Raw genomic sequence first — 24,701 nt, forward strand, 5'->3', positions numbered from 1 at the left:
GTGGAAACGTGTTCTACGGTCAGAGGAGTCCAAATTTAACATTCTAGTTGGAAATCACGGACACCGTGTCCTCCGGGCTAAAGAGGAGGGAGATTTCCAGTGTGTTATCAGCGTTCAGTTTAAAAGCCAGCATCTCTGATGGTAGGGGGGTGCATAAGTGCATACGGTATGGGCAGCTTGCATGTTTTGGAAGGCACTATGAATGCTGAAAGGTATATAAAGGTTTTAGAGCAACATATGCTCCCCTCCAGACGATGTCTATTTCAGGGAAGGCCTTGCGTATTTCAGCAGAACAATGCAAAACCACATGCAGCTATTACAACAGTGGCTTCATCATAGAAGAGTCCGGGTGCTGAATTTGCCTGCTGCAGTCCAGATCTTTCACCTATAGAGAACATTTGGCGCATCATTAAACGAAAGACAACCACAAACTCTTCAGCAGCTGGAAATCCATATCAGGCAAGAATGGGACCAAATTCCAACACCAAAACTCCAGAAACTCATAACCTCGATGCCCAGACGTCTTCACACTGTTTTTGAAAAGAAGAGGAGATGCTACACCATGGTAAACATGCCCCCGTCCCAACTATTTTGAGACCTGTAGCAGGCATCAAATTTGAAAATCGCTCATTTTGTGCATAAAATTGTAAAATTTCTCAGTTTAAACATTTTTTATGTTATCTATGTTCTATTGTGAATAAAATATTGGCTCATGTGATTTAAAAGTCTTTTTCATTTTATTCTATATTAGTCTAATCTCAAAACTATGGAATAAAATAAATTAGGCCACCATATCTATCTATCTATCTATCTATCTATCTATCTATCTATCTATCTATCTATCTATCTATCTATCTATCTATCTATCTATCTATCTATCTTCTCAACATAAGTACTGTAACTCAATGAGCAAATCATTTCTGAATGAATGTATTAATGCTATTAATCTTTTAAAACCAGAGTTTCCCACACCAAACTATGTGCCTTACATGCTCCTTGGTGAATTACTCTATTACTGGTGTGAATCTTTCCACACAAGTCCTATATTAGAGAGACAGCATTCTAACATGCATGTGCTCACAACACAAACTGACCACACAATGGAGATGACTTGTACTCTAAAAACTTCCAAACATCATTCATTAATTACTTATATGACAAGATAAACATTAGACGTTTGCTCACATCTCAAACCCATAAGCTTTTGGAACAACTGTAGATTGGTTGGCATTCACTGCAGGATGTTGGATCCAGAGCCAGCTGCTCTCCCATGAATTGTGTGGAATGGTGTTAAGTGAAGTGGCTTAGCCGTAAGCCCGTTAGAGATGTGCTCACACTTCCCGTCCCTCAGCCTCTGTGAACCAGTGAACAACAGAGGCTTTGTAGAGCCTGAGTCTGAAACTAAACAGCCGAGTTTAGCAGTACAGTCATTTGAAGCATTCACGATTAGCTCCAATCACTTCCTCCTGAATTAATCATACACTGGAGGGCCTGAACTCCTCAAATAACAGTGTTACCCCTGGTTTCACAGACAAGGTTTAAGCCTAGTCCTACACTAAAATGTATGTTTTAGTTGTTTTAACTGAAAGCAACTAGCACTGACATATCTTAAAATATGTCAGTGCCATTGTTTTGTCTCAAGATGCACACCAGTAATTTTTTCAAAGTTTGTCCAGGCAGTGTTGGAGCCACTTCAAAGGTCTGGAATGAAAGTGTTGCCATACCTGGATGACTGGCTGGTCTGTGCAGCATCACCTCAGCAAGCAATGGATCAAGCACGTCATCTGTTGGACCATATTGTGGATTTAGGAATGACTGTGAATTGGGACAAATGCCGTTGAATGTCCTAATGCAGTTGACCAATTTCATAGGTCTTGCTCTCAACTCTGTCATGATGTTGGCTGTTCCAACTCCAGAGAGAATAAGGTCAATTCTAAGGCTGTAAGGCATCTTCAGGTTGGCCGCACTCAGCAGTACATTGCTCTCCTGAGACTCTTGGGGAAGCTCACAGCAGGATACCACTGGGACTGTTGTGGCTCAGACCATTCCAACGATGGCTCATTCAAAAACGTCTGTGTCCAATATGAGACAAATGCTGGAAAATCAGTCACAGATCGTTGCGTGCGAGCTCTAGCACCTTGGTCACAGGAGTTTCTCCTTAGAGGAGTACCATTGAGACCTCCACCTGCACAGTGGGTGGTTCTAAGGGCGCACAAGGGGAGTGAATGGCACTTAGGTAGGGGCTCTGCACACATCAATATCCTAGAGTTGACAGCGGTGTGTTTTGGTGCACACAGACAACAGGGTGACCATTTTTTATATTAATCATTAGGGGCCAGTTGTTCAAAAGTAATTTGACTGGCTTTTGGCTGTCGGATTGGATCAAATCTTGTTCAAAAGAAAAAAAAAAAGGATTTTGAAATCAGTGTAGATCACAAAATCTTGGTTTCTATATGGATCAAAACTTTTCAGTAAGATTGGAATACCTTTGATCCAAAAAACTATTTTACTGATCCAAGCAGAAGGGTGGATTTCAGGAGCAAAAATGTAATAAAACTTTAAAACGGTCCAAAAAAATAAATAAAAAATACAACATTTGTATCATGTAATACACACACACATTTTTATTTCACTCTTGATTAATTTAACTGTTAATAGGTATAATGTCCACTTTTAATTTATTACTTTAAGTCTTTTGGTAGCCTACAGTAAAGTAAAAAAGAGATTTTGGCATCATAAAATAATCCCCAAACAGTAAATATCAAACAAAAATATATTTAATTTGAAGTGTTTTTTATCACTGTTTGTAAACTACATTGGCACAGTCATAAGAGATGAACCAGTCAAAAGGTCTTTGTGAGCGAACGCAAGGTTTCTCGGGTGAACGCTACGCGGAACTTCTCTGAGAACGCAAAAGCACTGAAATTTTTTTTCCTCCCCCATCTCATATTCTTTCTATCACCATGTCCCTTTAGGGGCTCCATAGAGCACTAATAATCTAGATTTGGTAATCTGAAAAAGTGTGTATCTGGATCAGGGTGATCCAATACAATAATGCTTTGACAACCTGGCACAAAAGTAAGATGGATGACCTGATCCTGGATAGCAAAACATGGGATTTCCAAATCCAGATAATTCTGATCCAAATTAAACGTTTTGAAGAATTGGCCCCAGGGAGGCACAAGGTTTGCAGAGTGCGCTTCAGGTAGCTTGCAACCTGCTGTCCATCCAAGCAGAATATTTACCTGGCCAACTCAATCTGACCCAGAAGTGGTGCAAATGATATGAAGGACGTGTGGGATTGTGGTGGTAGATGTGTTCGTGGACAGTCAAATGTCTCACTGCCCTCTTTGGTTTTCCCTGATGGACGAACCAGGATCTCTGGGTCTGGATACACACATCAAAATAAGTGGGGAGAAACTCACTGTTCTTCCATTTCATTTTAATGCCAAAAAAGACCCTTGTTTTTTTTTATTTTTTATAGATTAACAGTATGAAGCCGAACAAGATACAGAGAGAAGCCCATTGAAGTTGAGAAGTTGTAGTACTGTATTAATTACAATGTTTCAAATAAATGTTATAGAATTTTGCAAGCAAGGTCATGTCTGAGACCATCTTTATGTGGGCGATTGTTGGTTGGAGTTTGCGAACAACTGGACTAATATTTCAAGTAAATTCAGATGATTGTATATATATTCACCAGCTTAAAAAAAAAACTTTTCATTTTAACATTACTGATAAAATGTTCACTGGTCAGTAACTGCACATCCACAACAGCTCTGTTTTAAATTTATATTATGATCAGGAACTTTCATCTGGAAGCAGGTCAGTGCCATCCAAGAAAGGAAAGATAATCACTTTTTTATCACATATAAAGTTTATATACACATATAAACATTATATAATGATAACTAAGCTAAAAGCTCTTTGGGCTGAGAAAATGAATCTGAGAAACAATAAAGTGTACAAGGCATGATTTTCATTCAGCAAAAACAATCAAATAAAAAAAAAAAAAATTCCTCTTATAAATTCATACACTTCACACAGTGCCAATTATTCAGTCTGAACCCTCTCAACCCCCAACACGTCTCCCAAAATATCTAGATTTATGGCTGGCTCTATCAAACAATCTAATTTGAAACTAAAGAAAAGAAGTCATACAATGGAACTGAAAAGTAAACTTTGATTACTTCTTGATTTCCTCAGTTTAACAAAGCACTGGGACAACCAATGAACAGCCTTGGGAACTGTGCTCCCCAAAAACAATAAATAACATTAGAAGATTCAACAATACATTTTCCTCCTGAAACAACATTAAGAAACATTTTGGATAGAGGTCACTGGATCCTGCCTTCTTTCAAATGAAACATTGGAAACCATTATAATATTATTAACTATTTACCAGGGCAACATTTTACTGTTCAGCAATAATTTGCAGACAATGTGGAATTCATTGAATAAAAAAAACAAAACAAAGTCTTCTCCTTCCAGCATAATCTGAAACCGTTAGTTTTACATGATGTACAGCATGAAAAACAATGCTTATAATCCATAAAAACAGTGAACAAAATTCTTTTTCATGTTAAGAAATGTTTCATTGCCAATGAGATGATGATGTTCCCAAGTGCTTGCACAAGTTTAATATCATTTGCACTTACACACACACACACTTGAAACTCATACTCAATAAATAGACAATGTGGTAAGGCAGTGTTGAAACATGCATTCGTCACAAAGAACCTATCAAACATTCATACGCAAGTAACAATATACACAAATGTATTTCGTTTTGGAGCAAGAACATTTTTTTTTTTTTTTTTTTTTTTTTGGCAATGTCAGATTATCAAGGCTTTTTGGGTGAAGACTGTAAGAATCTCCAGACTCATGTAATAATGTTGTTAATTTCTGAGGCGTTTCGAGAGACGAGCTCTGAAATGAAAGCGGATCCTTTCCATTGCCTTACAAGTTCCTATTTAGGAGGGAAAAACAAAAGTAGGACAAAAAGGGAGGTGTGATTTTCCTCCTCGTGGCAGCCAGCTGCACAAGTCTTCAAGACGATCCGGAAGTCTCCAGGTAGCTTTGCAGCTTCCGAACTGTGGTTTTGTCCAGAGAGCAGAGGTCAAAGTCAAAGGTTGTGTTTGTGATGTGAAAGTGTCCTGTTTCTTCAATGAGGTTTACAATCTGCAAGAAAAAGAGAGAAAAACAGATTACCAGAGGGCTAAGCATCACTAATGCTCATATTTAGTTTGATACAAGCAAACACCAATCACATTTTCTTCAGAAAACACAAAAATCTAGTTTAATGTTGTTGCTTTGCAGAATTAGCACCAAAATTAGTCATTCAGAAGCTGCATTTCTCAATAATACGAGGCCGTGCCCGTTATTTGGTCTTTGAATCTTATACAAAGCTCCATTGACATCGAGGAGCCTCCCTTTGCGTAATATGCCTGACTGTAATGAAGAAGATGCTTTACCAAAGCAGCCTGTTATTGGTTCCAGTCCTCGCTGGTTCAGAAGGGGGATTGAATTGGTGATTACAAAGAAAGGGGGGGGCAGCAGAGTGGCCACATGGATTAAACTGGGCCCTAATGTGACCCAAACCTGATCTGTTTCACACTACAAAGCAAAAGCCGCATATGGAAGGAATTTCTTCCATTTCTCCTGAACGCGGGCCAGAAGCACAGTGAGACCTAGAGGCCTATTATGACATTGAAGATAGAAGTCAGCTGTTCATACGCCCATAGCCTGGACAAAAAAAACGTAGATGTGCTGCTATACATATATACACATATACACATATACACATATATATATATATATAAATAAATATAGATATATATATGTGTGTGTGTGTGTATATATTTCTATTAAAATATATAAATGTATTTTAAATTTTATATACATGTATAAAAAATATTTTTAAAAAAAAATCATTTATAAAATGTAAAACAAATGTATAATTTTTTTTAATAAATGTGTAAAATATTAAAAAAATATACACAAGTATGTATTTAAAATACATATATTTTAATATACGAGTAAAATATTTTTTTACAAAAAATATAATGTATAAAATACATAAAATTTAAAATACATTTATATATTTTAATAGAAATATATACACACATTTATTTATTTATTTATATATATATATATATATATATATATATATATATATATATATATATATATATATATATATATATATATATATACAACACACAAATATATGCATACACACACTTTCCCCCATAGATGCCCCAGAATGAACAATTAATTGTGGCAGGATAACAAAGAATAAAGCTTGCCAATGACATAATGACATCAACGAATTTTCCAGTTTTCGTTAAGGGATAATCATGGAACTTAATCAATGCCATATCTTATTGCGGAGGAGGATGATTATTTCACAAAACTCTGCAGGATTAGCTTGATTAAGATGTACGTTTGCACCGTTTGGACCTCATTTGGGACGTCTTCCAGACTTAAACCACCACAGGCTTTGCAACAGAAGGGCACAGCAAATCCTTGGAAAGAGAGGAGTATTACTCTCCATTGTGTCAAAGCAAATAGGCCTCAAAGAACAGGAATTATGGGCCGCAAAGAGTTTACTTGGCAAGCACTTGAAGGAAGAGAAAACCTACTGTTACCAGTATGATTTATTACAGCCAGATATTCATTGACATGTTAATGCTGTGGGTAATAACTTTAAACTTTACAGGTTTCTAAACTTTCAGGTAAAGATCTCAGTGATCCTTGAACACTGAGAGGGAATTTTTAAGTGTCCCTTCTCATGTTCCCTCATAAAGGTCATTCCATGCTAAAGGAATATAGCACTGTGTTTCAGGTGCAACGCTCTGTGCAGGAGTGAGTGATTTAGGAAGGCTGACTTCTGACAGTACATGCTCCTCATTTATTACCTGCTGTAATATGTGCCTTTCCCTTAGTGCCATTAGTCTTCTGTGAAGCTCAACCAGCTCATCCAAGTACGCCTATGGAATGAGATGTTAGATTAATCAATAAAAAGAGAGAAAATTCAGTTTGATCAATCATGCTTTTACTAAATATGACATATCTAAAATTTGGCATGTGTTGTGGTGTCCTGAACTGCAGTGGCTTTCAATTGTTATTGCTTTTTGGACATCAAGTGGCGAACTAAAACAGTATCAAAATTGTTTGGCACACAGCAGCACACAAAAATGTGCTTACAATTAAACTTCTATAAAAAAAAAAGTGTATTAATATTACAATGATGGGCCAAATACATGCTATATGACTTTTTTAATGAAATGTAGCACAAATGCATTAAAAAAACGACAGCTTACCTTGTCACAGTCAATGTTTTTATTTTTGTCCATCTTTGCTTGTTTCATAGGACTCTTCACTTCGAGTATCTGAAAAATTGATTCAAATTTAATATTATAATATATACATTACCATTCAAAAGTTTGGGGTCGATTTTCATTTCTTAAACAACCATGTTGGAAGATGCATCATAGCCATATTCCAGGATGACAATGTCAAGATTCATCAGGGTTAAAATTGTGAAAGAGTGGTTCAGAGACCATGAAGAATCATTTTCACACATGAATTGGCACCTCTGAGTCCAGCCCTTAACCTCATCAGAAATCTTTGGGATGTGCTGGTGTAGACTTTACAGAGTGCTCACCTCTTGCATTGTCAATATAAGATCTTGACCAAAAATTGATGTACCTGTGGCAGTATAGATATTTTCTGTACTGCCTTTGGTTTATTTCACGTTCTTTGTCAGTGCCTCCTAAACTATATGCATCAGGATTGGAGGAGAGGATCAATTAAGGGGAAGAGTGCATGTATATAGGGGCAAGGTTTAGAGACTGGTAGTGTATAATCTATTTCTGTGATGCCAAAACTACATTTTCACCATAATTACTCCAGTCTTCACATGATCCTTCAGAAATCATTCTAATATGCTGATTGATTTGCTGCTCAAGAAACATTTATTATTATTATTATCAACATTAAAAACAGTTGTGGAAACCGCATCTTTTTCAGGATTCTTTGAATAGAAAGTACAAAAGAACAGCATTTATTTGAAATAGATTTTTTTGTAACAATGTAAAAGTCACTTTTAATATATCTTTTTTTTTTTTTTTTTTTTTACAAATTCTAATCCTTGCTTAAATAAACGTTATACATACTTTGTTGAATAGAAAGTTCAAATGAACAGCATTTATTTTAAATAGAATTCATTATAAATGACTTTACTGTCACTTTTAATCAATTTAAAGCACCCTTGCTAAATAAAAGCATTAATTTATTAATTAACTTTCTGATCCCAAACTTTTGCAGGTAGTGTAAATATATATTATAAATATTTTTATTATAACATAACAGATGTAAATAGAAAGAATTTCCAGTTTTAACAACATACGGCACACATACACTCACTCAAGCAGTTCTATAGTCTATTGACAGCTTAACTTCCTTTTCCTACACATATAATTTTTACCTCATTACTCTTGATAAGCACAAGAGCTGATATGGACAAGTCAAATCACAGCTACAGGAATAGAATGCCAGAGAAAGTGATTCCAGCTCACCTGGTTATTGGTGGATTTCAGTAGAGGTGGGGGGTCATTATGGGGCATTGGTGAAGAGGCAGAGCTATTTTCACTGTCACTGCCGTCACTTAAACTCACCCTGCGAAATACGTGACAGATATTCACCATTCATTATCCCCCTCTGAGCATCCTCACGTCAGCTCCACAGCATGATATGCAGATATGCATGATATCCATAGATATTTACCTGCGATGACGATGTGTCATTTGCGTGTGTAGCGGTCGCTCTAAGTCCGAGTCCATGTCATTATCATCCTCCTCTTCAGAATCCTCTTCGTTTTCATCAGAGTGCAAATCTGGGATCACCGACCGCAAAGGACCCAGCACTACAGGTGAATAAGGAAGGCAAATGTCTATAGAAGCTTTTCTTTCTTTAGTGTAATGTCAAAAGATCATATTTCATTAATATTAGTAAAATAAACTAATATATTGCTAGTAAAATGTAATCTGTGGGTAAGAAAAGAGGTTTCACAAGGTCCAGACTTTCACCAATCAACAGGATTTGGCAAATATTTGAAAGATTACCTTGCCGCTTGTGTGCACGTCCAAAGCCGGAACTGGAACTGGAGCTGGAGCTGGCCGGGCTGGGCTGATCCGACTAGGAAAGAAAAAGTACCAACTCAATAACTATAATACTAATACTAATATCAAAGCGTTTTGGGTTTTGTGTGCTCAAGAAGTTTGACCATGAGATTATGTGGGAAATCAGCAAAACAAGACTTTCTGCTTTTTGATAGCCAACAATATACAGACTCTGTCCCTATTTGAATCACATCACAATAACAACATCAAAAAGACTAAGCCTTGCACAGTATTACTGTTTCTCATGACACAAAATTGGTTTGATGGTTTGATGGATTGATGGATGGATGGATGGATGGATGGATGGAAGGAAACATTTGATCATAAAAAGAAGTAGACCTGAAACGCCACACAGGGACTCCAATGTCCAAATGAACTACATCATTATGGACTTTCAGATGCTACATATGATATGACATACTGTAGAAGACAGCTTGTTCCTGAGAAAAACACTTTTTTGAACACAGCTGAACTACCGTCACAGACGGTAGGTTGGTAACATTACTTTTAGTTACTCAAATGCAGCATGACACCTACTAACACTGTCAGTAAAACTGACTCTGAAAAAGAATCAAATGAAGGTACTAGTGAGGCCATTTCCACCATGTTCTGTTCCACACTAGAGGCTTTGATGGGGTTTAGTGTCACTTCCTCACTGTAAATCAGTGGGTTCCCCCTTCACCTGACCTAATGAAGGCTGATTTATGATCACACAGATCCCTTTGGGGCAACATTCACACTAAAACATCCTACTCGCACATGCCTCTTCACTCTGAGTGCAGGAACAGCTTTATAAAAGTTAAATACTTAGGAAAAAGCCATTATCAATCCAAAATAATGTTGCTAAAACAGTCAAATTATAATATAAGAATAACAAAAAGATTTTAGCTTTCTTGAAACGTAATAAAAATCTTTGCTATGAAAGGGAATGAGACACGTAGTAAGTCCATCAGGCTGAGGTTAAACTAGATTTAGTGGAGGTCTCTTTGAACTGTTGCATGTGTAGATTAATTGTTGAGGATCTCACAATTTATGAGGCACCTTTGAACTTGCGGAGTAATATCTCACTGCAGACCGAAGCCTTTCAGAACAATGGGACTGTGATTGATTGGATTCTATGGAGGTAAAAGAGCAGACGTGTTTTTAAAGGGCCCCTATTTGCTTTTAGAGACACATGTGCCATGTTTACTGAAAATACCATTCAAATGTCTCAAATCACATCTTGTGCTGTAATCCTTGTTAAAAGACATAAAGTGACCAAGAAATAGAGCAAAATATTTTTAAAGAATGTTGCAGTGCTTATTAAAAATGATTTATCTGTGCACATCATTATTATTTTTTTAAATTCATGTGCCCTTGTAATCTTTATATCAAGAACATTAACCTCCCCTCTCCCCTCCAAACGACATCTGTTCTCTTCATGACGTGTCTCGACGGAGGGTGGGACTAAATATCCTCCACAACTGACATTCAGATCTATCTCCATTTAATTAGCAACGCTCAACTTCCTACGATCCAATCAATTCCCAAAGGACGAAATCAAGTCCTGCCCTACATTTTTCCCCCTATTTCAGAAGATATACATCACAATAGGGAAGAAAAGACTGTCGCAACTTCCGCTTCATCCTGACTTTAAAGGTGCCCTAGAACTTTTTTTTAAAAAGATGTAATATAAGTCTAAGATGTCTCCTGAATGTGTCTGTGAAGTTTCAGCTCAAAATACCCCATAGATTTTTTTTAATTCATTTTTTTAACTGCCTATTTTGGGGCATAATTAGAAATGAGCCGATTCATGGTGTGTAGCCCTTTAATTCTCGTGCTCCACGCCCCAAGAGCTTGCGCTTGCCTTAAACAACATAAAAAAAAGTTCACACAGCTAATATAACCCTCAAAATGGATCTTTACAAAGTGTTCGTCATGCAGCATGTCTAATCGCGTAAGTATGGTATTTATTTGGATGTTTACATTTGATTCTGAATGAGTTTGATAGTGCTCCAAGGCTAACGGCTAATGCTACACTGTTGGAGAGATTTATAAAGAATGAAGATGTGTTTATGAATTATACAGACTGCAAGTGTTTAAAAATGAAAATAGCGATGGCTCTTGTCTCCGTGAATACAGTAATAAACGATGGTAACTTTAACCACATTTAACAGTACATTAGCAACATGCTAACGAAACATTTAGAAAGACAATTTACAAATATCACTAAAAATATCATGTTATCATGGATCATGTCAGTTATTATTGCTCCATCTGCCATTTTTCACTATTGTCCTTGCTTGCTTACCTAGTCTGATGATTCAGCTGTGCACAGATCCAGACGTTAATACTGGCTGCCCTTGTGTAATGCATTGAACGTGGGCTGGCATATGCAAATATTGGAGGCGTACACCCCGACTGTTACGTAACAGTCGGTGTAATGTTGAGATTCACCTGTTCTTCTGAGGTCTTTTAAACAAATGAGATTTATATAAGAAGGAGGAAACAATGGAGGTTGAGACTCACTGTATGTCATTTCCATGTACTGAACTCTTGTTATTTAATTATGCCGACGTAAATTCAATTTTTGAATCTAGGGCACCTTTAATAGTAAAAAGTAGTTTCTTTAATCACAAAATTAATGTTGCATTAAACTCCATTTAATACTAAATGTGGTGCATTAATGTAATTATTTTAGATTGACATTTTTCATTTAATTGAATTTGCAACTAATTATAAATTTAAGTGCAAAACAGGATTTTCAGGAAGTACAGTTCTGCTCATAAGTTTACATATTCCTTGCAGAATAAGCAAGATCAAAATAATGCAAAGAACAAAATAATGTAGTCCTGAATAAGCTGTTTCACATATAGTCCATAAGACAAAATAATAACCGAATTTACACAAATGAACCAGTTCAAAAGTTTACATACCCTTGAATCTTAAAGGGATAGTTCACCCAAAAAAAAACATTCTGTCATCATTTACTCCCCCTCAAGTATAAATGTCTTTGCTGTACACAAAGGAAGATATTTGGAAGAATGTTTATACCCAAGCAGATCTCGTCCCCTTAATGACTGCCATAGTATTGTTTTTCCCTACTATGGAAGTCAATGGGAGGGACGAGATCTGCTTGGTTAGAAACATTCTTCCAAATATCTTTCTTTGTTTTCAACAGAACAAAGAAATATATAAAATGTTTGGAACAACTTGAAGGGGAGTAAATGATGACAGAATTTTTTATTTTTGGGTGAACTTACCCATTTAATATTGCAAGTAGTTACCTGGATAAACAGCAACTGTTTTTGGGTTTTGTGACAGTTGTTCATGAGTCCCTTGTTTGTCCTGAGCACTGTTCTCCAGGTCCCTCACATTCTTTGGTTTTCTAGCATCTTCTGCATATTTAAAGTCTTTTCAACAGTAACTGTATAATTTTGAGACCCATCTTCTCTCATCTCTGTGTTTCCATCCAACTATTTTTATGTGCATTTTGGGATATTGCATAAAAATGCTGGATGGAAACACAGAGATGAGCATAAATTCTAATAATTGTGCATTAAAAACATATGCACTCAATTGAGGTGGATAAATTTTATATCTGTTAAGATGACATGTGCATAAACTACATTGGAAACACATTTATTGAATAAATCCCTTGATGCGCAACAAAAAACTTGTGGGACTTTGCCTCAACGGTGGATGTGACTGGATAACTGGACTAACCAATTGCATCTCAAATATTGATTTGATCATTTTGAAATGCCTGAGCCAAAATTCTGTCATCAGAATGTTTTGGTTTAATTCTCTCCCAGAAGCATCTCACATGATTGTATTCACAAACACCAGCATATGAACGCAAGATAACATGGCAGCATTTATTGTGTGTTGTCTGTGCGCTCTGAGACACAAGTCATTTATGATGTAGGAAAAAAGAGCAACAGTTTCTTTCATTTTTATTACCGATGTTCTGCACCAATTTCCCAAGAAGTGACAATTTTGTTCTCTTGAACACGGGTATGGAAATGCTGCTTTATTTGCAAATGTTTTATGTGATATTCCAATTTTGTGCATTTTCGCAGCTTAGGATGGAAACAGCTAATGAGACAATCTGTTATGTATACTTCTCAACATAGTTGTTGTTGATGTCTGCATTTAAAGGTGTTCATCTGCCACTATCACGAGAACCCATCGAAATGCACATCCATGTGGCTTCCCAAGAAAAATTATTCATGTAGCATCAACAAAAGAGACTTAATGTCCTTGCTAAGAAAACTCTTCCATAGAGAGGACCTTCTGAAAACGGCCTGTTCTAACAAAAGCAAAATGAATGTAATGATGTTCTTTTTAAAATTACATTCAGTACAACAGAGATGTGAGCTGCAAGTGGAGCGAATTGGACTGATTAACTGCAATCCACAAAGACTTCCCGACCAAATGGAGGTATAATACAAATCAGGCTTATTGTGGCGAATGGGGCTGAGGATAAAAGAGTAAGAGAGGCGCTCTGTTACAATTGCCTTCCTGACTCTCCACTTGGCTGAAGTTTTGAGGTTTAAAGTTACATTAAAGTCCACTCGGTTTTTCTACGCTGTACTCACGTTAAGTTTCAAATTTGTGCTCTATCTAGATATGCGTTTTACAAGCTTTCCGAAATTGCACGAGGTAGAGAAACATTCGGAGCGCTCAGGAAAAAACCAGCAAGGAAGTTCAATGCGAAACTATTAACCTAATTCCTCTTGGAGAACAGCCCAAGAGGAAATCTAAAGAAGCTATTAAAGTTAATCTGAATTAATTTGTTTACATTCTTCTCTGATGAGCACTTGGTGAAACTGAATCGGGTGTCTTGAACAAAATGTACAAGCAGAAGCCATTCAACTCCTCAGCGAATGGAAGAAGTGAGTATGGGATTTATAATAGGGCAAGCACGGTGATTATGGCTAATGGCTAAGAAAGGTTTTAGAATACTCCTGGGAAACGTTGGCTACTGTTGTCTATTCAGTCAAAATGGATTGGGTGAATGCAAATTAGTTGAGACTCTTCTTCCTTGCAATCTTTACTATACTAGTCAAGTCACGTTTAATTATAGAGTGTATTATAAAATACAGATTGATTCAAAGAAGCTTCACAGTAATTAACCGGAAAAGAACAGAATCAATGCACTGTAACAAATTACTGTAGTTTTTACAGTAATTTAAACATTTTACAAGATGTAGCTGTACAATTGTTAAGAGTATTTTCCACATCGGCTAATTCATTTACTGTTCTATTGTAGGTTACATTATCGGTTATATTTATTTTAGGTGAACCCAGTGGATATTGACTTTTCAAGGGTCAGGTGGTTGTGAATTCATACCTCAACTTTGTGGCTGGATTTGCAGTCTTATATTACAACTTCAGTCTGGTGTCCCGGGAGCAGGCATCTTTTGCACATTTGAATTTGTTTCAAAGGTAACATGCTTTACTTGAGTAATTTTATTTGAGAAAAGGGTTACTTAGTTTAATCCGTGGTAAATTTAAATGTCTATATTGTATGTTAACACTACTTCAAACATTAGTGCAACAAATGCTGAGTGTATTGTATAAGTGGCATTTTTACTTTTGTTTTATTGAGCTAGTTTCATTAAATTCTGAACATTATTCTAAAGCTTCTGCTTGTATTTCTGTGCAGATGTTTTGTTGGAATCACAACACTTACTGGAGCCAAGAAAGATACAACAAGCATAGAGGCAAAACAAGTGGAAAGGTCTCAGAGAAGAGGAACAACAGTCAACCCTCATGTCATCTCAGAAGGTTTATGGACTTTGAGTGTGTATATATTAAAGGAATAGTTCACCCAAAAATTTTTTCCCATGATTTACTTGCCCTCAAGCCATCCTAGGTGTACTGTATATGACTATCTTCTTTCAGATAAACATAACCGGAGTTATATTAAATACTTCCAAGCTTTATAGAGGTAGTGAATAGGGTCTGTATTTTGAAGCCCAAAAAAGTGCATCCATCCATCCATCCATCCATCCATCATAAAAGTAATCCATACGGCTCCAGGGGGTTAATAAAAAAATCCATATTTAAAATGTTATAAACTATAATAACTAGCTTCCGGCAGATGGCCGTACGCTTCGATTTACGCCAAAAGAGTAACCTCTGATGCAACGTAGGATGTAGGAATAACGTAAACTTAGACGCCTCTTGTGGTTCAAACAAATAGGGTTGGGCAACAAACTCAAGCTCCTCTTCTCTTATATTGAAATCCTCAGACATTTCTCTTTAAAAATGATAATTTTAGACTTCTAAATCGTGACCGGTGTTTTGTTTTGCTTTATCCTCTGAGCTTCTGCGTTCGTCAATACATCATGCGTCAGGTCACGGGTTACTCTTTCGCTGTAAATTGAGGCATACGGCCGTTTGCCGGAAGCTTGTGATTATAGATAATAAAGTTTTAAATATGGATATTTTCTTACCAAAACCCATTGCTTCGCTTCAGAAGGCCTTTATTAACCCCTGTGTGGATTACTTTTATGATGGATGAATGCACTTTCTTGTGCTTCAAAATACAGTGCCCCATTCACTACCATAATCAAGCTTGAAAAAGACAGGATATTTTTTTAATGTGTTCGTCAGAAAGAAGATAGTCATAAACACCTAGGATGGCTTGTGGGTGAGAACATCACAGGATAATTTTTATTTTTGGGTGAACTATCCTTTTAAGTTGTCTTTTGACCACCTCATCAAAGAATCCGTAAAAAATGTATTACACAACAGCAGTGCAACTGTTTACAACATTGACAACAATATCATCATGATAATCAGCTTTGCATCACAGAAATAATTTACATTTTAAAATATATTAAACTATTAACTGTTATTTTAAAATGAAATCATATTTTAAAATATTACTGTTTTTACTGAATTTATACTGAATTTTTGATCAAATAAATGCAGCCTTGGTGAGCATAAAAGTCTTTTTTCAACAATATTAAAGGTGCCCAAGAACGTTCTTTCACAAGATGTAATATAAGTCTAAGGTGTCTCCTGAATGTGTCTGTGAAGTTTCAGCTCAAAATACCCCATAGATTTTTTTACATTAATTTTTTTAATTGCCTATTTTGGGGCATCATTAACAATGCACTGATTTAAATGGATCAATGGATCAAATGGATCTTTACAAGATGTTCGTCATGCATGCTGTATGCATGCTTCGAATTATGTGAGTAAAGTATTTATTTGGATGTTAAAGTTTTATTCTGAGTGAATTTGAGGCTGTTCTCTGTGGCTAACGGCTAATGCTACACTGTTGGAGAGATTTATAAAGAATGAAGTTGTGTTTATGCATTATACAGACTGCAAGTGTTTAAAAAATGAAAATAGCGACGGCTCTTGTCTCCGTGAATACAGTAAGAAACGATGGTAACTTTAACCTCATTTAACAGTACATTAGCAACATGCTAACGAAACTTTTAGAAAGACAATTTACAAATATCAGTAAAAATATCATGCTATCATGGATTATGTCAGTTATTATTGCTCCATCTGCCATTTTTCGCTGTTGTTCTTGCTTGCTTACCTAGTCTGATGATTCGGCTGTGTGCAGCTCCAGACGTTAATACTGGCTGCCCTTGTCTAATGCCTTTTATAATGTTGGGAACATGGGCTGGCATATGCAAATATTGGGGCGTACACCCCGACTGTTACGTAACAGTCGGTGTTATGTTGAGATTCGCCTGTTCTTCGGAGGTCGTTTAAACAAATGAGATTTATATAAGGAGGAGGAAACAATGGTGTTTGAGACTCTGTATGTCTTTTCCATGTACTGAACTCTTGTTATTTAACTATGCCAAGGTAAATTAAATTTTTGAATCAAGGGCACCTTTAAAAACAATCTTACAGACCGCAAACTTTTGAATGATGGTTTGTAATAATGTGTTTTTAAAATCCTACCGACAGTGCAATGGGAGATGTGAGCCATATCTAGGGATGCAAAAACACCCATAACTCCCAAGCAACCACTCACAACACCTTAGCATCATGGCAGTTAATTCTGTACAGACAAACTACACTCACTCATCTTTAGTGAAAAAGAGGACTATCTATGGTTTTACCTGTTCACTATGGCCTTAATTCACAAATACAGTTACTGAGCAATATCCACTGTAATTTACAATCTCTAATTTCCATCCCGCCCTTTCCAAATAATCAATTCAAACCCACATCCACCATCTCTTCACACGGCACTCAGCTAAAACTATTCACCACGGGCATCCTTGCAGCGCCTTAAACCTACAAAAACACTGCAATGAATCGAAGGTTGGATATAACTGCAAGCTTTAAAACTGTTATGCTCACTCACTCGACTGGGGGTGACAGTGGTGCTAGTGAGAGTTGCTGGCAGGGGGCAGGTGCTAAAAATCTCCCGTGAAGCAAGTTGACAATAGGGGCTGCCAAAAGTCCTGCAATCAGGGTGGTAAAGACACTTAACTTCTACCCCTCGCCGAGTCTGTAGAAGAGCAAAGTTGTTTCTTTGAAGTTCCTTTCCCTTCGTTCTCACTGTTTTTTCCCTTCTTTCTTTTTTCTTCAGTCTGCATTTTACTGCCTGTTTGTCCGTCTGGGAGCCTAGCTGACATCAAACGCATGGTCAGGGTCCTGCGCTGTAAATCAAGCCGCCTTTATCCTACGGGCCGCACCCCTTTTCCCAAACTAGACGCTTGTAAAAGCTCCACGAAGAAGCCCCGCACCCCTCAGACAATAAAACTGATGTCATCGCTCATTGAGGAAAAGCTTGTAGATCTTTAAGTATGAAGATCATCTGAAGTGTTTAGGTTCAGACTCCCGAGAACATGGAGAGAAAGAGAGAGCCTTGCTGTCACCCAAACTTGAGTAATGGCAGAGCTGTGGCTATGCAGTAAAATGCTACATTACTTTTTTTCAGAGCTAATGAAAAAGCAACTTCCATCAACATGGACACGGTTTGCAGTTTGCGGTGACATGCAGACCACCAAACTAAACCGATGCACTAAACCAGTCAAGCTCCGAACACACACAACTAAATTATTAAATTTGCTGCTACAAGACCAAATGTGCTGCTTAAGCAACGTGCCGTTAACGGACACATGTCAGACTCGGCACATGATATATAGTTGTCGTCATACATTTTCCAGATTTATGATCGTCAAAATAATCACTCAAAAACTCCTTTTTAACCAATTAAATAAATGTCAAGATGCTCGTAACGACTCATGATTCTTCATAAGTCTGTATTTACACTCGAACACTTGGCAATAAACAAAAAAACAAAAAAAACGAAAGACACACAAGCTTCATGAGTTTAGCACACAAAGCAGGTGGTCATAGCAGCACCACACAGCTGGTCTGTGGCTTTACGACCATCGCCTCAGCTATGGTGCCATAAATCTAGCAGTGGCTCTGAAACTGGCAACTGCTCTGCTTTAAGACTATTATCCCATTCCCTTCAAGCTTGTGAAGCTCTTCACTTACGGAGGACGTCATATAAACAGATTTTAGGATTGGGTTTCAGCCACCCCCACCAGTCTTTTACTCTGAGTAGCTTCGGTATTGCCGCTACATAACATTGCGATTTGGATTTGGCCAATGGCTGCGACACTTAACTTCCTTTAACCTGTCCTTAAATTTTTCTTGTGTTAAGAAATGTTAGTTTTCAACATTTCAATTTAGCTTTAATTTATTTCAGTTAGCTAATTTTTTTAAGCTTATGTTTTTCACCTTACATGTATTTCAAACATGAAAACTCTCAGAATTAGGGGTGTAACGGTACATGTATTTGTCCCGAACCATCAGGGTTCAGTGCATGCAGTCAGTCACAGGTGATCCACACTCCAATCCAGAAGGGGGCGCACGGTAATGCAACGCTGTTTGCTAACCGCCACAACAGGAAAAAGAGCACAAGTAGCTATCTATGCACAAACCCAAAACAACCCTGCATTCCATTCGGAAGTGCTCATCCCTATGCCCTAATCCTTCAAAGGGTTTACCCTCCAGAGTGAGAGCTTCGAAGGGATGAAGGGTGTAGGAACGCACTTCAGCGTCATCTTAACGAGACAATCAAGGAGGCGCCTTCGTCTTTCTTCACCTGGTTTACTCTTTGTATTAATACACATTCATTTACTGTAGTAACATTATAAGCTACTGCTGGTCTTTTACATTAAATATATTGTGTCTATGTATTTGGAACATTTGAATGGACTGATAAAGGGAGCTGTAAAGTTTTGTTGAAGTACAATTTCATTTTGACCATAATAATGTACCAAATCTAAATATTACAGTAGTATAGAAAAATACTATAAATACATTTATAGGTAAAATCGAACTCCTAACCTCCTGTACCTATTCTGTGATGTCAAACAACTTCCCCATGCAAAGGATCAATGGGGCCCGAAGTGTCCATCAGTTGTACCCTTTGAAATCCTTCATTCCGAAGGGCCCTTTGAAGTGGCCAGTTTTGAGCACTGCGGTTTGGAATGACCCTTCAATACGGCAGCCATGATTATTTTCACTCCGAAGTGCCCTTCGGAGGGCGATATATCCCGTTTGGAACGCACCGCAAGAGTTCAGATGGCATGCAAGAGCTTGCTAGTAGCCTATTCGCTGAGTTTCGATTCATTTTTGTCACGCGCTCCACTAACTTCACGGAAAGGAAACCAGATTGGTAGAAAGCGGCATCCTTTTTGTTTTCATAATTATACAAAAGCACAATGTTTTATTTTTATTCTGAGTTTACCCTTTACAGTGTCGATTGATGTCTTACTCTTATCTGTATGACCATAAATGATGGAGTATTTTAAGTTGTTTCTGCCGTTTTAATGAGACAAAATAATTTGGCTTTGTGCCGATTTGTGTCATCGAAGTCTCACTACTACAGTCCAGTGATTAAATATGCACGTCCTGGAAATGGGAAGTCTTATTACCGTGATTTCTTGAAAAAACATAAAATTGAACTTTGCGCATCCTCCATTGTCATCGCATGTTAATGAACTCTCGCATACAAAGAAAACTAATCTCTGCCCAAGTTTTATTTTTCATTATTCTATTTATTTTGTACTTTTATAACAAGAGATGCTTTTCAGTTTTGTAGTTGATTATGACCAAATACCTTGTTTTTTTATCAGCCATCCAAAATAATAACCTATGCAAGAGTGCATTCTTTTTACTACTTCGCGCTTAATACACTAAAAGAAGGCTGTACTGTACTAACTACCTCATGGGGGACTAAATACCACTATGTGGAACAAGCTGTAATTTGCACTACTGTCTGTTCAAAATATAAAGAAACCTAGCATCGGGGGTTTGTTGATTTTCCTGTTGTACCGAACTCGTATTGAACCATGACCCCAAACCCAAGGTATATACCGAACCATGACTTCTGTGTACCATTACACCCCTACTCAGAATAGTTTTAGAATGTTATTGAATATGACAACGTTAATGTATTTGGTCTTGGTGGACCAGATCTGCTACACTGCTGCTGCAGCAGATCTAGGCAGGTGGAGCTGGGGGAGGTGGAGGGTTTCAGAGAAACACTGATAACACGCTGCAGGACTAGGACGCTGCAGCAAACAATGAACCAAACTATCTAAATGTTGAGCAAGCAACTCATTGGCTGCAGGATCAGCAGAGGCCAATCAGCTTGTGCAATGCAATATGGTAATGATGTGATGCTTGCAGGTTGCATGTAAAGGACCTACCTACAGTATTATGCACACAACAATTTTAGTAGTACATCAATAAAAACACTAGTTACGTAGTTTTGATAGTCAGGTACAAAAGGTCCATTTAGTCAACCTAATCTTAAAATAAAAAAGTAGATGCTTTAGAGTTAACATCCTAATGGTCATTATCCACTAACGCTTGTTAGTTAGGGTCTAAAAGCAGTTAAAACCACAGATGAATTATTACTATTGTTAGTATAACTACTATAACAACTAAATGGCATTTGTATAATATAAGTGAAGTAAATTCCCTCACTTCCTCTCAAATTTATGAAAAACTACCATATTTACTATACTTCACTATTTAACTGTGGGGGGAAAAAAACTCATGATAAAGTTTGATAAGGATTTTATGAAAATAGGGAAATCAGTTATTTTTAGGATAAGATGCTAAATGGGAAACTTAGTAGGTTAAAGGATATAAAACTAATGAGACGCGCTGACACCAAACAATGAGGTAAATTATCCACCAAACTGTCCATTTAGCAAATCAGTTTCTTGATCATTATTCAACTAATGCTTGTTACAGTTCAGGGCTAGAAAAGGGTCTAGAAAAAAGCAAAGGCAATTACAACTTCCTCTTGCAAATCACTCCTTTACTGCCTTTCTAAAGACAGAAATATACTGTGTGAACGTTAGTGGTAACGTAGATCAGAACAGGGCCACCAGGGCCTTACAGACCTGGTGACCCAAAGAAAGCAGCACCTGGTATTCATCAGTTGTCAAACACTGAAGTTTCTTTCCTTCCCTCTTTTTAAGGAGCGAGTTTAAAGGAAAACTCTTAGCTATTCATGGTGTCCTTTCCCCATTCTCCTCGGGTGTCATAAAACCATAAATCTCATCTCAGCACTTGCCTTCTAGCCAATAAAACAGCCCCCGTTTTATGAGCTGCTCTCTTGCTGAAGGTAAATGAACCTTGCCGCTGGTGACACTGCCGAAGCTTAAAACATTCTAACGTAGATCTATACGAACTACTAAATTTTTCCGGTTCAGGAAAAGTGACGAATGAAATCAAGACTAAATTAACTGACTAGGAAATTGCCAGTTGAGCAGCACAATTTTGCATCCTGGCCCTTGCAACCTCCTTGTGTCTGGCAGCGATTCAATCTGAAACATAATATCCTTAATATGACTAAATTAAATTGGTACTACATCAGCCCTTTTGTTTTGAACAAAACCCTAACAACCTAAATAAGTATCCTTTGAACAACTACCAGATTTCCTGTCCTGAAAAGCTGAGAGGTCTAGCAATGGACGGCACTGATTTCCTGCACCCAACCAGACAAATGGTCCCTCAGCTCCTGGACACCCACCAAGTTTATTAGATCCTCTCTCGCACCAGACCTCCATTATCACAGCCCACTAAGAGCCTGTCTCAACCTCTTTGTTTGATGTTTACAGAGAACCCCACATCCCAGAAAAGGTCTCCGCCAATAGTCAACTACATTGTTTGAACACTAAAGCTCATACCAAAGATTAGGCTCTGAAATCTATTATTACTTTCCCATATGATTTATTGGTGGCACAATATATTTCTGTAAATGGTCATGTGCATTGAGCTATAGATGTGGAATATAATTATTATTTTCAATAAATAGCCAATATTACTCGTGTAAATGGTACCAATATACTGAACATGCCTACATTTAACAATTGTTAGGAAGCCCTCAATTTGCTTATTTTGTTTTTAGCAAACTGTATTTCCATAAAGGTCATTATAATGTTCACCAAGTGCTTACAGACACTACAAAACCCATTTGAGCAACAACTAATCAACTAGGGAAAATGAAGGACTCATTTTCATATTGTTGTGTTCAAGTATTATGATTGAAAATTCACTTACGTCTGATCTTGTGAACATATTGTCGTCCATGTCCGAGTCATTCGGGTCCAACACATCCTGGAAGGGCGGTAACGCCGGCGGTTTTCTCTTCTCTGAAAGTTCACTGTTTTGTAACCTACTATGCCGGATTTGCGGCTTGTCTTTCAAAACTTTTTTATCCGAATGGTGGTGTTGTAGCAAGGTAGGACATGCTTGCTGCTTTTGCGAGCTCTCAGAAAGACTGCTTTTTCGTTTTTTGGTAACATGGCCTTCACTGTCCAAAACAGGCCGCCGTTTACTTTGTCCCAAGCTCGAGAAGCTAATCTCAGATGACCGCTGCTCCTTCGACGTGGTCTTGGGCTCCTTAAATCCCATTTGAGGAACGGTGCGATCTTCCTGAATTGGTTGATTCTCTTTGGGTTTTTTGGAATCTTTAGAGAGTTTTCCAGAGTCCTTGCTGAAATCTCTGAAGGCACTTTTGGACTCCTTTGAGTCTTTGGAAGGCTTGTCTTTATGGTCCTTATGGTCCTTAGACGGTTTGTGGAGCTTGAGGGAGCTGCTGCTAATATTGTTTGTGGTTGTAAGAGCACTGGTGCTTTTGGACCCGTCCTATAACGAGAATATGACAATATTATTAGAAGTCTAAGATGAATTAATTAGTTTAGCATTGTGTCCAAAAGGACAACCATAACAAAAAAACTACTAAAACTACTATGGTGGTACCATTTTACAGTGATGGTATAATAGTATTTTAAAGGATTAGTTCACTTTGAAGTGAAAATTAGCCCAAGCCATCCTAGGTGTATATGACTTTCTTCTTTCTGATGAACATAATTGCAGAAACATTAATAAATATCCTGACGCATCCGAGCTTTATAACGGCAGTGATACGGATCAATGAGTATGAGCTAAAGAAAGTGTTTCCATCCACATCCATCCATCATAAATGTGTGCTCCACACGGCTCCAGGGGGTTAATAAAGGCCTTCTGAAGTGAAACAGTGCATTTAAAAAAATATCCATTTTTAAACATGTGGAGCACATATTTATGATGGATGGAAGCACTTTCTTCAGCTCATACTCATTGATGCCTATCACTGCCGTTATAAAGCTCGGATGCATCAGGATATTTATTAATATTTCTGCGATTGTGTTCATCAGAAAGAAGAAAGTCATATACAACTAGGATGGCTTGAGGGTGAGTAAAGCTTCATTTCAAAGTGAACTAATCCTTTAATATGCACTACCATTCAGAAGTTTGGGGTCAGTACGATTTTTTACGACTTTTATTAAGCAAGTACACATTAAATCGATCAAAAGTGACAGAAATCTTTGCAAGATTAAAAATGTTTACTATTTCAAACAAAAGCTGTTATTTTGAAAATAATTCTGTTTGTATCGATTCATTATTTTCCTCTTCATCTCTGTAAAGCAGCTTTGAAACAATCGGTATTGTACAAAGCGTTATATGCTGTAAATAAAGGTGACTTGACTTTCTATTTATTAACAAATCCTCAAAAACATTATCATGGTTTCCACAAAAATATTAATCGGCACAACAGTTTTTAACATTGATAATAATAAGTGTTTATTGAGCAATTCAGTAATGATGCTGAAAATTCAGCTGCACCACAGGAAAAGATTACATTTTTTAATAAACTTAAATAGAAAGTATTTTAAATTGTAATAATATTTCACAATAGTATTGTTTTTACTGTATTATTGTCAAATAAATGCAGCCTTGGTGAGCATTAAAGACTTCTTTCAAAAGCATAAAAAATGATTACCGACCACAAACTTTGAACAGTAGTGTATACCATAATCCCTTATTAATGTGCCATGGTATTTCCATGGTAAAAACAAAAAAACAATCAATGTACTTTTTGTTAGTGAAATGAAGAACAATACATTAACATCTGCTATAGACATTCAAATATTGAACTTTCCAGCCATTAAAATCGACAAATAATGT

General features: G+C 37.1%; 1 protein-coding gene across 1 annotated transcript in view; it reads right to left on the minus strand.

The window, feature by feature from the left end:
- Nucleotides 1-3,778: 3,778 nt before the first annotated feature.
- The window catches only part of mllt3 (MLLT3 super elongation complex subunit), a 61,851-nt gene continuing 40,928 nt past the window's right edge, over nt 3,779-24,701 (minus strand). Inside the window, exons 7-13 of the mRNA XM_048185713.1 lie at nt 22,752-23,339; nt 9,129-9,201; nt 8,791-8,929; nt 8,583-8,682; nt 7,326-7,394; nt 6,921-6,992; nt 3,779-5,181 (exon numbers count right to left, since the gene is read on the minus strand). Of these exons, the coding sequence (XP_048041670.1) occupies nt 5,050-5,181; nt 6,921-6,992; nt 7,326-7,394; nt 8,583-8,682; nt 8,791-8,929; nt 9,129-9,201; nt 22,752-23,339 (1,173 nt within the window). The 3' untranslated portion in view covers nt 3,779-5,049. The remainder of the gene's footprint in view (nt 5,182-6,920; nt 6,993-7,325; nt 7,395-8,582; nt 8,683-8,790; nt 8,930-9,128; nt 9,202-22,751; nt 23,340-24,701) is intronic.

Source organism: Megalobrama amblycephala, linkage group LG3, assembly GCF_018812025.1.
Source record: "Megalobrama amblycephala isolate DHTTF-2021 linkage group LG3, ASM1881202v1, whole genome shotgun sequence".
NCBI classification, from domain to species: Eukaryota; Metazoa; Chordata; class Actinopteri; order Cypriniformes; family Xenocyprididae; genus Megalobrama; species Megalobrama amblycephala.